At 38.5% G+C, this 13,883-nt stretch overlaps 1 protein-coding gene and 1 long non-coding RNA gene across 2 annotated transcripts in view; one reads left to right on the forward strand and one right to left on the reverse strand.

The window, feature by feature from the left end:
* Positions 1 to 4,821: 4,821 nt before the first annotated feature.
* HSPA4L (heat shock protein family A (Hsp70) member 4 like) overlaps positions 4,822 to 13,883 on the forward strand; it is a 55,429-nt gene continuing 46,367 nt past the window's right edge. Inside the window, exons 1-2 of the mRNA XM_004265119.3 lie at positions 4,822 to 5,154; positions 6,165 to 6,362. Coding sequence (XP_004265167.2) covers positions 4,961 to 5,154; positions 6,165 to 6,362 — 392 coding nt within the window. The 5' untranslated portion in view covers positions 4,822 to 4,960. The remainder of the gene's footprint in view (positions 5,155 to 6,164; positions 6,363 to 13,883) is intronic.
* LOC125964312 (uncharacterized) overlaps positions 8,605 to 13,883 on the reverse strand; it is a 47,842-nt gene continuing 42,563 nt past the window's right edge. The window contains exons 2-3 of the long non-coding RNA XR_007477224.1: positions 10,441 to 10,506; positions 8,605 to 8,803 (exon numbers count right to left, since the gene is read on the reverse strand). This is a non-coding gene — a long non-coding RNA (uncharacterized LOC125964312). The remainder of the gene's footprint in view (positions 8,804 to 10,440; positions 10,507 to 13,883) is intronic.

The following is a 13,883-nucleotide window of genomic DNA, read 5'->3' on the forward strand; positions in this document are numbered from 1 at the left end:
AACTGGCTTAAAGACAGAAAGCAGGGTTTTCAAGGTTTTGTACAGGAGTCTGTCTTGTTTTTCAGAAATGTTGTAGAAGATAGTACATTTGAAATCCCCAAGACTTAAAAGTTTTAGTGGGTAAAGGAATGTTAAGCTAGTGGGGATAAACTATAGAAGGATTTTGTGAGGCTGTGAGTGGGCAAAACCAAAATAGGGTGAGTGAACTTACTGGTGCACAGGGCAAAGTATATTTCATGGAAAATAATACAAACTATACTTTTTAATATACTTGGTGTTATCACTTGAGGAAAAAAGTTAACTCTTTTGAAAACTCTTAACATGATTTCTTGCAGTGGTCAACATAACGCAGAAAGTTATATAACAAGATAGAAGACGCTTCTATACTATCATTAGTTCTGTTTACCACAACAAAAGGAAGATTTAAGATGGCCCAAAGAAAATCAGTTAAAGTAATAAAAATTAGGAATAGTGTCCCGTAAAAAGATAAACTAAGAAAAGATAAAAGTTTTTAATTTGTTTAGGGACATGCTTAGAGGCAAAAAGTCTTTAAAAATGGCATCCATAGAGAGCAAACAATTTAATTACTAAATTGCTAGACCAAAAGCCTGTTCTTTGAATCCTGCAACATGTATATAGTTAGGACAAAAGAAAATAAAATGTTAACCTAGGGGACTGAAACTGAACATGCTGTGCCTACCAACCACACAAACTGTCCAATAAAGTTTTGAAAGGTTGGAAGGAGTTTTATTTAAGAGGAAAAACTAGGAAGATAGGCACCAAACCATAATAGACAAGGAGGATTGCCAACCATCTCAAAGCAGTGAGTAGGAAAAAGGAAAGTCATCTGTGAGAAATCATAACCCCCAGGCTTGTATCACAACAAAGTATAGAATATATACATAAGTACTATCTGTGATACAGGAACTCCAAACTGAATAAGTAAAACTGTTCTAGGACCAGTGAGACTTCCTAAGGGCTCTGAAAGAAACAAATACAAAACCTCTCTGGGACACTTCTATGACCCAGGGCACACAAAAATCCCACAGAAAAAGCAGCCTTACTGAGGATGAATTCATGGTGAAAACATAAATCATATGAGGAAACAAGCACTGTGTAGCAGAGTTGGTAGATACAATCAGAATTAGCAATTAGCACCCTAATTCTAAGAACTAAAAATGTGATAAAATATTCTAAAAGGCTATAAAGTTAGAATGTTTAAAATGATTTAATAGATTTTTTAAAGGAAGCAAAATAATACAAATAGTACAGTATGAAAGAACAGACAAGTTTGAAAGAACATCTAGAAATGGTAGAGTGCTTGAAATTAAAAACATGACAAAAAGAGGCTAAGAGTCATAGAAGTTAGAATAAAGGGACCCTACACATTCTAATAGGAGATCTAGAAGAAACTGAAAAGAAGGGGTGAGAGGCAGTAATCAAAGGACAATGTCTGAGACTTCTCCAGAACCTAAAAAATCCATCCATCCTCAGGTTAATAAAAAATTCCCAGTAAATTTAAAAAATTTATAATGCTATAAATTTTATTGAAGATGTTGGGATAGTACTTTATATTTGTGCTGTATTACACAAACACATTTCTAAAGCACTGACATACATATTAGAAATAACCCTTGAAGTGAGGTAGATAATAAAGGTAGATGATAACTGGGGAGGTTAAATGAATCACAAAAGTTAGTGGCAAATCTTGGACTCCCTATATCTAATTTAAATTTGTTTTACTAATACTATACAACTAGTATATTTTAGGATAATATAACCTGAGAGCTCACAGTTGGCCTTGTAGAATGCAAAATCCACCATCTTCATTTTACAGAAGAAGGAACTACACCCCAGAGATTGTGTGGCTTGCCCAGAGAGGCACAGGTAGTTGTTGTTGATTCCATCATTGGAATCAGGTCAGCATCTGGTTCTTGCAGTAGTCCTCTTTTCAGGAAACAGGGTCAGGTAAAGGTTGGGTATACCTGCTCTGGAATCAAATCCCTACTCAGCTCTTACTGGCTGTATAACTTTGGGAAATCATTTTTTTTTTCATTTTTATTGGAGTATAGTTGCTTTACAGTGTTGTGTTAGTTTCTGCTGTACAGCAACATGAATCAGCTATACATATATTTTTTAAAATCCACATTAGACACATCCTAATGAAACTACAAAATATCAAAGAAATAAAACTCATGACTTGCAAAGGAACACTATTTAGACTCAATAATAATGGATGCCAAAAGATAAGGGACAGTTACTGTCAATCAAGAATTGTCAACCAAATTATTATTCAAAAGGTAAAGATTTTTAGACAGAAACAAAAAATTCACCATTCAGAGACCTTTACTGAAAGAAAACCCAGAAGGAAAGAGGTATGCAAGAAGCAATGAAGTAAACAAATTGGTAAACATATTGGTAAACCAAGATAAACACTGGCTGTAAAAGACTTTTTGGTGGGAGAAGTAACTTGGTGAATTGGGGGATCATTTAGACTCTTTCTCAGTTTTCTTGGGAGCCTACACACATTTTGGTCTCTTCTTGCATTTTTTCAGGGGCAGGCCCCAATGTAAAACTAGGTATATTACTATAACTAAGCAGGTAAGTCTGCTTAATTCTGGAGTGCAATAATTATAAGCCCATAGACACATTTCTGTAATATCAGTAAAGTTGATTTTTTTTCTACACTGCCCACTCTTCTAGCTCAACTGTTTGAAAATTCAGGTAGAGATTCAGCTAAAATGGTATGTAGAAGGAAATTTATGGCTGCAAATATATGTATTAGAAAACAAGAAAGACAAAATTAATGAGCTGGGTGTTAGAAAAAGGACAAAGTAAACAAATATAGAAGGAGATAATAAAGAGCAGATGAAATAGAAAACAAAGACATAATAAACAGGCAAGAAACCCAGAAGCACTTTAAGAAACCACTAGTGATAGGAGCCAAGAAAAGAGATTCAAATAATATTAAGAATGAGAATATTGGACATATAGAAAAGATTTTTTAAATAAATGAATAATCAGCTTTATGCCAACAAACGTGAAGGCTTACATGAAATGGTCAATTTTCAATAAAAATATAAATCAATATTGATACAAGAAATAATAGAAAACAAAGACTGTATCCCCTAAAGAAACTTAACCCATGATCATAAATCTAATTGTAAGCTCCAGGCCAAGATGGTTTTCAGGCTTGTTTTACCAAAACTTTGCCAGAGAAAAGAAAAAGGGGAAACCTCCTCAACTTCTTCTATGAAGCTAGTATAATCTTGATATTAGCAAGAAGAGTAAAGAAAGGAAAATTAAACCTTCTAGATACAAACATTCTAAATAAAATAATCACAAGCTAAATCCAATATATCTAAAAACAGAACCATCATGGGTGGCCTAACAGGTTTATCCGAGGAATACAGGGATGTTAAAAAATCTGTTAGTATTACTCACTGCATTAACTGATTTAGGGAGAAAAAAAGATCATTTCAATAGATGATGAATAGCGTTTGTTAAGTTTCAGTATCCACTTACGAGAAAAAACTCTTAGCAAGGAAAAGAGGATAATTTTAGCTTTTTTATATCAACGCAGAAGTATTTTCTTTAACGTTAAGCACAAGACAAGGATGCTCACCGCTATAGCTTATATTCACCATTGTACTGAAGAGCTTAGGCAACATAATTAAGAAAAAAGAAGTAGTATTAAAAATGAAGAAAAAATTTGGTTATTTCCCAGGCCATATGGTTCTATATACAGAAAATCCAAGAAACTCTACAAATATTAGAATTTTTGAGAATACAGCAGGATTGATGGATACATTGATCAATATACATAAATCAACGTAATCCCTATGTTGTAGCAGCAGCTGGGCATACCTACCATGTATTGGCTTTTTTGGTTCCAGGCATTGTGGCTATGCTCACATTATTTAATAATAAAAACAGCCTCATAGGTGTATTTGTCGTCTTCCTTTTAACAGGTTTTGAACATGGGACTTGGATAGTTAAGTAACTTGCCGAAGGTCCTACCGCTAGTAACTTAGGTGAGGCTGGGACTACAACCCAAGTCTATGTGACCCCAAACCTAGCCAGGAGGTATTCTCATTTACTCCCAGTAAATGTAGAGAATGTAATGACAATAATCCCTTGCGCCTGACCCCAAATCTTTCTTTTTACTCTGATATTTTGTGTTTTTTTAATAGGAAAATTATTCTCACACCCTCAAGTTGTACACACAACATGGAGAAATAAATGGTCCTAGGAGAATTTCAGGATATTCTGGACAAAATCCGCACGGTGGCGGGCCTAAAAGGATGGTGGCCGCAGGGGCAACTGAGGAGTGCGGGGAGAAGCCGGGAGCCGCCCAGCAGCACTGGGGCCCGGGGTCTGTTGGGAGCAGCGGCACCCAGTCCCCTCGCTGCTCACGCACTGCCTGCTGGGAGGCGAGGCCGCGACACCCGCCGCGTCGGAGAGGACAGAGGACGGCGTCGACGGGTGTCACCAACTTCTCCGGTGTGCTTGTGAGACGGAAGAGCGGTGTGATTCTTTAACGTAGAAAGACCAGAGCCAAAACATTACATTGCGGTTTCCACAGTACCGCCCTTGAAAATGGATTTCACATTCCTCATAGCAACAGCAGCAGGAGCTATAGCCACCCTTGCTGCTGCGGCTGTTGCAGCATTGATAGTGGTAAGAAGTCTACGTTCTTTTAGAAAGTGGACAAATAAGGACAATGAGCGTACGGAAAAACCTCGTAAAAAAGTCTCTTTCATGAGACCAACCAACGGGAAACAGGAAAGACCTGAGGAATCGGGCGAGAAGCAACAGGAATCACACAAGGAATTGGACGAGAGTGTACAGGAAACCCGGGAAGAACTGAACGACAACGGACAGGACCACGAAGCACCGAATGACAAGGAACAGGAACCCCAGGAAGAAGTGAACAAGGAAGAAACTCACAAAGAAACGAATGAGAAGGAACAGGACAGCCAAACTTCAGGCAGACACAGATGCTGATCAAATGAAGAAAGCAGACAGCTGGGGCAGCGGAGGCTCCTTTTCTGCGGACGAAAGGGCAGAGGCTGGAGGCCACGCACAGGCTTGCTTGGTGTCACGGCGACACACAGGCGTAAGGTTGCTTTCCTGTAAAACTGGTTTTCAGAGGTAAGGGTTAGTGGATGAGACTGCACCTTTTAGGATATGAGGGAAGTTAAACGAAGGGAAAGTTGTCAGTGTGTTGTTTCTTGACATAAGTTTTTTTTGTATTTCAAGCCCTGGTGAGGCGGGGAAAAAAAAAAAGTCCCATTGGCTTTCATACCAGACACTGTCACTTGTGAGGAGAAAAGGACTCCTTCCCCCACGCCCCCGCCCGGGATTGGCGGTGCCCCGTAGGGCGAGGCGAGGCCGCTGTCGGCCGCACAATGGGAGCCACCTCACAGGGGCGGGCGCGGCGCGGCAGGACTGCGGGCGGGCCGGCCGGCGGCACGTGGGCACCTCGGGGCGGCGAGGCCGGCGGGGGTTGGGGGGGGAGCCAAGGCTGCGGGCGGGCCCTCGGGGGAAAGAGCGAGGAGGTGGTTGCCGGGTCATCAACCGCCACGCTGCGCGCCCGACACCGGGCAGGCCTGGGCAGTGTCCTGCCCCGGCGACCGGCCGCCCCCGGTTGCCAAAACAATCGGAAGGAGTCCTTCCGAACACGTGGGCAAACCGCCGGCGGCCGCTCTCACCTATACCAGCCGCAGTGCGCCCCGCTGCCGCGCGGTGGCGACCGAGCTAGCTAGTTCTGCTTCCCCTCCTCCTCTCCTGCCCGATCCTCCCCGCTCCCCCTTCTCCTCCCTCCCACTCCCGGCGGCCTTAGCCGCCTCCATTTTCCAGATCTTTCTCGAACCCGCAGCTCCTCGGGCAGCCGTTGCCCGAGTGCTGACGGAAGCGGCCGAAGTCGAGGCCGGGAGCAGCCTCGGGCGCGGAGGGGGAGCCGGCGCGCCTCCCCAGCGACCGAACGCGCAGGCGCAGACCCAAGTAACTGCCGGTTGGAGGCGGCCGAACCGCAGTGGAGAGAGACCTGGCTGGAGGAGGCTGCGGCGCGGGCGGCCTCCACCTCCTCCAGGGTTCCCCGACGCGCTGCCCTCGTTTTAATGCGCAGCGACTTCGGGTCATCTCTCCTTTGCTTCTCGTAGGAGTCGCAGTTCCAGGAACAACAGCCTAGAAGAGGACGCGGTCCCCGCACAGAGGGCTTCAGCACCATACCCCCGAGCATTAGGCGGCGGGATGTCTGTGGTCGGCATTGACCTCGGCTTTCTCAACTGCTACATCGCGGTAGCGAGGAGTGGCGGCATCGAAACCATCGCCAATGAGTACAGCGACAGGTGTACCCCGTAAGTGCCTTGTCTGGTCATAACCCTAGGAAACGTATCCTCCCGACCCTTACGCTTGTCCCGCCCGCTGGTTTCTTCTGATGCGCGGAACTCTGAGATGACAGGTGCAGTGCATCAACTGCGATCTCTAGGGACCGCGGGTTGGCGCGCCCAGGTGGGAGTCGGACGTACTCGCTCCGCACAGCTGCTCTTCCTTCAAGGACAAGGGACTTAACTCGGAAAGCTGGCCCATCTCTCCTTTCTGTACCCACGCCCCCTCTCCCCCCCCCCACGCCGCCCACCACGCCTCTGTCCGCCGGCGGCCCTGCTTTAGTTTTCGGGAAAGGGATTGGAGTGGTACCACCACGATGTCCGGAACACTGGAGAAAGATCTTTGGTTACCCCTAGTGGGGCTTGTGTGGGATTATTGGCCGCGGGCGGGCATCGCCGCTCGCTCAGTAGAAAAACTGTTTATTCTTTTTTCCCTTCCTGCTTTCCCCATCTGTCAGCGTGACAGCTTTCTCTCAAAAAAAGTAGGAAATGAAAGCTTAGACTGCAAATATCAGAAGATGAGTTGCAAGTTCATCTGACCCAGAAAACCTTTTTTGTTTGTTTTTAAAGAAGAGATTGAGATATTCAGGTTTTTATCTCAGTGTCCTTGAGAATTCGAGGTAATCGGATCGGTTTCCAGGGGCGTAGGTTAATGGTACATTAATAGGGAGAGAATCAGGGATGGGAGTCGTTGCCCTCAAGTATTGGTAATGTTCATCCATTAAAGGAAAGTGGGGGAGTTAGAACCTACCAAAAGCATATTTCTACAGAATGAACCGTTGGAGAGTCAGAGGCCGCTGCCCTGTATAAGCATGACTGTGAAGTGATTCCATTACGAACACTTAACGAAACACTTAGGAGGAGTGGCATTATGTCATGGAAACATGTTTCCATAGTTCCATTGTTTCTCTGATCTGGGAAGTTAGCAAAGAATAGAATTAAGTAAGACAGGGTATGAAAAACTAGCTTCTTATTGTAGACTCCTGTTACCGGTAATTTTATGAGGAAACCAACTGTCCATATCTTATTTCCTATGGAGAGGCAACTAAACATGTTAATTTGACCCTTCTGAATGGTCCAAAATACAATACTTTAAATATAAGACTAATCTTGTCAGTGTTAAGCTAAGCCTTTAAATAATTATATTACTACACTTTTATGAGTAATTTAAATTATGTCAAGGAGATGTTGACGATAGCTTACTTGAATCATTTTGTGCTTTGGTTTCTTTCCAAGAATATTCTATAAGGTTTTATACCACGTTTTTCTAGATTATATGCATTACATTTCTTTTACTGAAATTTTGGATCGTTGTATTCTCAAATGTGAGCATAGGTCAGTTAATTTTCATAGTACTGTTAGAACTCTTCTTTTTACATCTTTTTCTGGCTTTTATGCACAATGAGAAGGTGAAGTAGTAATTGTGAACTATTTATGACTTCATCTCTACAACGTTTTGTTTTAAGCCACAGCAGATATGGGCTTCTGCCAGAAAAGGACTAGGAAATTCCACTCTGCTCTTTCAGCAGAGTAAAGGTTAATGGGGGCAGTCTTTGGCTTCAGGGACTTAGCCTATGGAGAAAAAGTGAGAGGTAGGATGGACGTTCCCCTTATCTTTAAAGCCTTATCCTAAAAGGTCATAAACCAGAATTGTAAAATAGATACTGCATTTCCAGGCTCAGAAATCTTAGTAGTGGGTCCATGACTCTTTAAATTTAAAGAGCCTGGCCAAACTTTCAAAGAGAGTTATTTAGAAATTAGGCTGCTTATTTAAGTCTTCTAAAAGTCTCTTTGTTAGTATTCTTAAGCACACTGGCAAATTCTGTGTGGCTGAGAGTTAATGATCTTTCTGATTGTAAGAGAGTCACTTCTAATATCTAGATTTAATGAGCCTAATCCAAAGTAGAAAGTTCTAAAGGTGGAAGGACTGTATTCCTAGCTTGTATCAGCAACTCTTCCCTTCTTTCTGTGGCTGTGTACTGTCATTTATCTCAGAAATTTGTCTTTTATTGTTACTGAACTAATACTTCACTGTAGTCCAGTGTTCTTATACTGTATATTTGCTTTGCAGGGCTTACATTTTTGAGTGAAAACATAGCCCTTTCTGATCCCTAGACATTTATTCGTTAAATGCCTGTCTTGCAAAAAGCATAACTATTAGAGGACCTGTAACTTTTCTGATACACCACAGTGTTTAATAATACACAAAAACTAGCATTTCAAAAAAAATTTTTTTCCATATTCCAGTTGCTGACATCAAGGTAATATGACACAGGTATTTCTGAGATGCAAATACATTATAAAAAGATCCTGTGAGGACTTCCTGGGTAGGCCAGTGTTTAAGACTCCGAGCTTCCACTGCTGGGGGCACGGGTTCGATCCCTGGTCAGGGAACTAATATCCCACGTGACCTGAGGCGAATAGAATAGAATAGATTAAAATAGGATAAAATATTGATAAAAAGGTCCTGTGGAAAAGAGGTAGGAAATGTTTGATTTAGTTGGTTTCAACATCCATACTTTTTCACATTTGTTTCATTCTTTAACAAACTTGATTATGGATTCATGGGAGAATCCCACGTATAAACAAAGAACAATTTAATGAAAAAGATAATTCCTTAAGTTTGGTGTACAATTAAGGGACCAAGGGCAAGTAGTTAAACCTGTTTTTCAGATTCACCTTCTGTAAAGTTGGGAGTGCTTGTACTAGCCTCTCTTATCTCGTGCATAAATTGAAGAGGAAGAAAGAAATTAACACGCATAAATTGAATAAAATATTAACTTATTTTTTCTGAATATTTTCTTATTTAAAATTATTATGCAAATAGTACATGTTTATTGTAGAAATATAGGCATGTTAAAAGATGAAAATGAAAATTATAATTTTTCCATCCAGAAATAAAACTTCCAGATGGTTTTCTCTGTGTGTATTTCAAGGGTAGATTATATTTTATATTCTATTTGGTGTCCTCTTTATATATAAAATATATTTCTATACTATTAGTTTTAGTGTCTGTATAATCATTTCCTTAATTTAATTCATCCCTTATTGGATATTCAGGTTGTTTATATTTTCTTTTTATAAGCAGTGTTGCGATAACTATCTTTATAACTAAATTTTTGACCCTTAATTCCTTCAAATAAGTTCCTAGAAGTAGAATTACTGAGTGTGTACATTCTTAAGGCCTTAGATATGTTTGTATTGCTTGATTAAGTATAGATGTAGGGATTGGAATTTCCATGCTAGACTCAGTTATATCAAAGTGATTAGTTTCACACATGGGAAAAGAAAACTGCAGCCAGAAATCCTCATTTAGTATCAGATTAAAGCATGTGGTCAGCTAAAACATGCTGCCTGCCTGTATTGATAATAGTGATGTCTAGGTGCTAAGCATTGTGTTTGCACTGTCACACATATCACACCAGTTCTATGAGTTTGATAATACTAGCTATCTTTTTCCATAAGAAGCCTTAAGCACAGTTAAGTATCTTGGCCATGAACTAGTAAGCAGTGAACTGGATTCAGTTTCAGGCTGCTTTGACCCCTGAACCCCAATGTCCTTACATTATCCATTGGCATATGGATGGTATCTATATATTGGGTTCATGGGGGTGTCATGGGACAAATTGTCTGGGCAGTTACTGTAGAGAGAAGGATCTTTAATATCAGTCAAGTCATCTATTTTTGGCTATTTTTTTAAGAAGTATTATCTTGTTTTAAAATGTTTTAATATGCTTTTAAGTTATTTTAAGAACATGTAAAAATCTTGTTTCAATTTAGAAATTCATTAAAAAATATGTACACAAAATAAGTTAGTGTAAACCTATGGAGGAAAGTAGTGTGGAAAGACTATAAACTATTAACAATGGATATTTCTTGACAGTAGAATTATAGAGTGTGCTTTTAATACATAGTCTGTAATGTTTTGAATTTTTATGAACTTATTTTACAGTAAGGAAAATGGATCTTTTAATCAAACTATTATTTCAAGACGTTGTTAGGTGTACGTATTTGTTTTGTCATCAACATTCTGTAGGATCCGACTTACTGTTCAATTCTCTGTTTTTCTGTCTTCATTACTTTTTCCCTATTTCTTTTCCAGTGTATGTATAATCTGAAAATATGGGAAAATATTATTTATACACTACACCTCAAATATGTGAGATGTCCTCTTCAATGCACAAAAGTAGAAATCACTTACCTTGGGGTATGGAAAATAAAAATTTTTGTACACAGAAAATGACAAAACTACAGACATTAACAGTGGCTAGTTGGGTAGGAGGACTTTTTATGATAATAGCAGTTTGGAGTAGGAGAATATTTTTGCAGTTTTTTAATTAAATATTCTTTGTACTATATGAAATGGTTTTGTTTGTATGTTTTACTATTAGCTTACATTAACTTTGATTTAAAATATTTTAAATACTGAAGAATTACATAAAGTAAATCTTTTTCTCTTCCCAGACACCTCCTAAACTTTAGTGTGTTTCTATACATTTGCAAGTATATGTATATAACTGGGATTTTTTTTTTAACGTAGAATTACATTATACATATTTTGCAGTTGCTTTTTTCAAAATATACTGTGGACATCTCAGATTGCTCATATGATTCTAATTTATCTCATCTTTTTAATGGTTGTACAGCATTCCGTTTATCTATACACTACCATTAGTGTACATTTCAAAATATTTTGCTGTTGACAAACAAAGTTCAATGAACAGCTTTCCCACACCCTTCTTTTTTTAAAAAATGAAATTGTGCCTAAAGGAGTGGGTGGGCAGGTATCTCACACTTAAGCACGGCCAAAGCTAGAACTATAAAATCTTTTAGTATGAATATTATGCACGAAACAAAATGAATCTCCAGTCATTGCCTTGAATTTGTGGGTGACAAATTCTGAAAAGTTTCTAGAAGTCAAGGAATGATAGGTACAAATTACATAATATCTATTACGAGTTGAAGGTTTTCATGTCATTGGTAGTCTTTTTAGTATGTGATCACTAAAATAGAAATGACCATAGCCATGTTCTAATAAAACTTTATTTGCAAAAATAAGTGGCAAGGGGTAATTTGCAAACCTCTGTTCTAGGCAGTCATAATCAAAAGACTTAAAATTACTGTGCATGGATATTTGTCTTTGAACTGATGAATTTTAAGTAAGATAGTCAGCTTTTAAAATAATGTATCTAATCTAATAATTAATCTAAATAAACAATATGTCTCATTTAATGTATCTAATCAGCTTTTTAATTATTGTGTCTACCTATATAAATGTCTGTGATTTCTGTTAATGGGTTCAAGTTATAAACTAATTTGTGAATTATGCTTACTAGAAGCGTTTGGAAACTATTAAAGGAATTTTTATTATTTTTATCTGTTAAAATGTTTTATGCATTGTCCATATTGAAAGATTTGAAAGTTTATATTATTACTAAATCATATATGCCTAGAAGTTTTATACTTTTAAGTAGCAAGCTAAAAAGGAAATGGCAACAATCAGTCCTTTTGAGAACATTCCTCCCCCACCCCTTCTAGGGCAACTTTTTTCCAGATAGTTAATTTTGAGAAATAATAACTAGATGTTTTCTTTACTGTCAAACTCTCAGATCCCTTAATTTGTTTATAGGCATTGAAACACTCTAAGAATGTTGTCTCCAAGTTATTTGAACCACTAAGGAATCATTTTGTACAGAACACTATTTGGGAAATGATGCAGTAGTTCTCAGCTGGAGGAGATGTTGTCCCCTAGGGCGTATCTGACAATATCTGAAGATATTTTGGTTGTCACACGGGGAGGGGGAAAGGAGGAGTGCTACTGGCTTCCAGCAGGTAGAGGCCAGAGATGCTCCTGAAATCCTCTAGTGCACAAAATAGCCCCACTCCCTCAAAAAAAATTAGCCCAAAATGTCAGCAGTACCAAGGTTGAGAAACCCTGCTCTATGGACATCTTGGCAACCATATCAGCGGTTGACAATTTGATTCAGAGCCAAATTGGCCATGCAAGGAGCGGACCTTTTGATTTAAACTAATTGATTGTCCTCTCATATCATTAATTCAGCTATTGTATTTCTTAGCATCTACTCAATGATAGCCAAAGAGGCTATAAATAGTAATTATGGTCTCATGGGACTGGCAAGGGAAAGCAGAGATTTCTAAAAATAGGGCTATTTTTAAAGTGTAAATGGTAAGATCAAGAGGTTTTGAATCCTTTGCTTTATAAAGAAGCAAACAAATTTAGTGTTGCCCTCTTAGGTGAGAAGTTTCATAGTCTATTGGCAGTATGTGTTTTCTCCAACCTAACCATGCCTTGGCTTTATAAAAATAGGCTTTATAAGAGAGACAGAAAGTTAATCTTAGATTTTAAGGGAAAATACAAGTACATCTTTCTTAAAGTAATATCCTGTCATTTGATTTTTATGCCCCTCCTCTACTAAAAGTGATATAGGACATTCAGAAGCTTTGCTTATTTGTTTAGAGTTTTGTGGCATTCTTTGAGAATCTAAGACTACCACTGTGGTGGCAACATCAGACTGGATATAATATATTTAAGCTGCATTGTGAACTCTCCTTTTTTTTTTCTTTTAGGTATAAAATGGAATTTCTAAATAGTAGTTGAAATAATATATAAAAAGTATAATATAATTGGATTATGTGATACATAGTTGGATAAACTGTTGAATATCCTTTTCTATAAGAACTTTTATATCAACCTAATATGTGTGTAATTTCCTTGGTATTACTAAAGGTCAGGTAAAAGTGTTGAAAGAGAATAGGTATTTAACTTATTTTGATTTTTCTGAGAATCCTTGGCAGGTATTTATTTAATGGCTGTGTTCTAGAATCTTTTTGAAAAAAAAAATTGAAGGAAGGAATTTGAAGAACTTTAGTATGTGAGGACAATTTTCTCTGTATTGAAACTGGGTATTTCCAAGTTATAACATTAAATTTTTAAACTTTAAAAGTTGTCTGCTTTTAACCTAAAAGAATATCTGATAATGATAACTGTTTAGCTTTCCTTGTGAAGTGATACAGGTGCAAAACATATTTCAGTGAATACAGCACTTAATAAATGATAGTTGAATCAATCTTATTTGGAACTAAGTGTTCTAACAAGTTAAACTCTTGAGAATCAACCTAAGAATAAGATTTTCTGTGCATTGAAATGTTGGTAGCCTCGTATTGAAAAAAGTATTCAGAAGTGTATCCAAATAATGGAGTTGAGAGTAAGATGGACTATAAACAGGCTAAGAGATGGCAAATCCATGTTTTCTCTGATGAGTTTTAGGGTGGAATGCCAGCCATCCGTGTGGATTGCTATATCAGGTATGCAGATATCTACTCTGGTAAAGACTGTGTTGAATCAAGGAGTTATTTGCAAGAGAAATCAAGATGTCACCTGAACCACTGATTCTTACTATATCCTGTTTTGGCCAGATCACAATTAAAAGTAACTTCCATTTCGTTCATCTGTTCATCACATTTAACATT

Source organism: Orcinus orca, chromosome 4 (genome assembly GCF_937001465.1).
Source record: "Orcinus orca chromosome 4, mOrcOrc1.1, whole genome shotgun sequence".
Lineage (NCBI taxonomy): Eukaryota > Metazoa > Chordata > Mammalia > Artiodactyla > Delphinidae > Orcinus > Orcinus orca.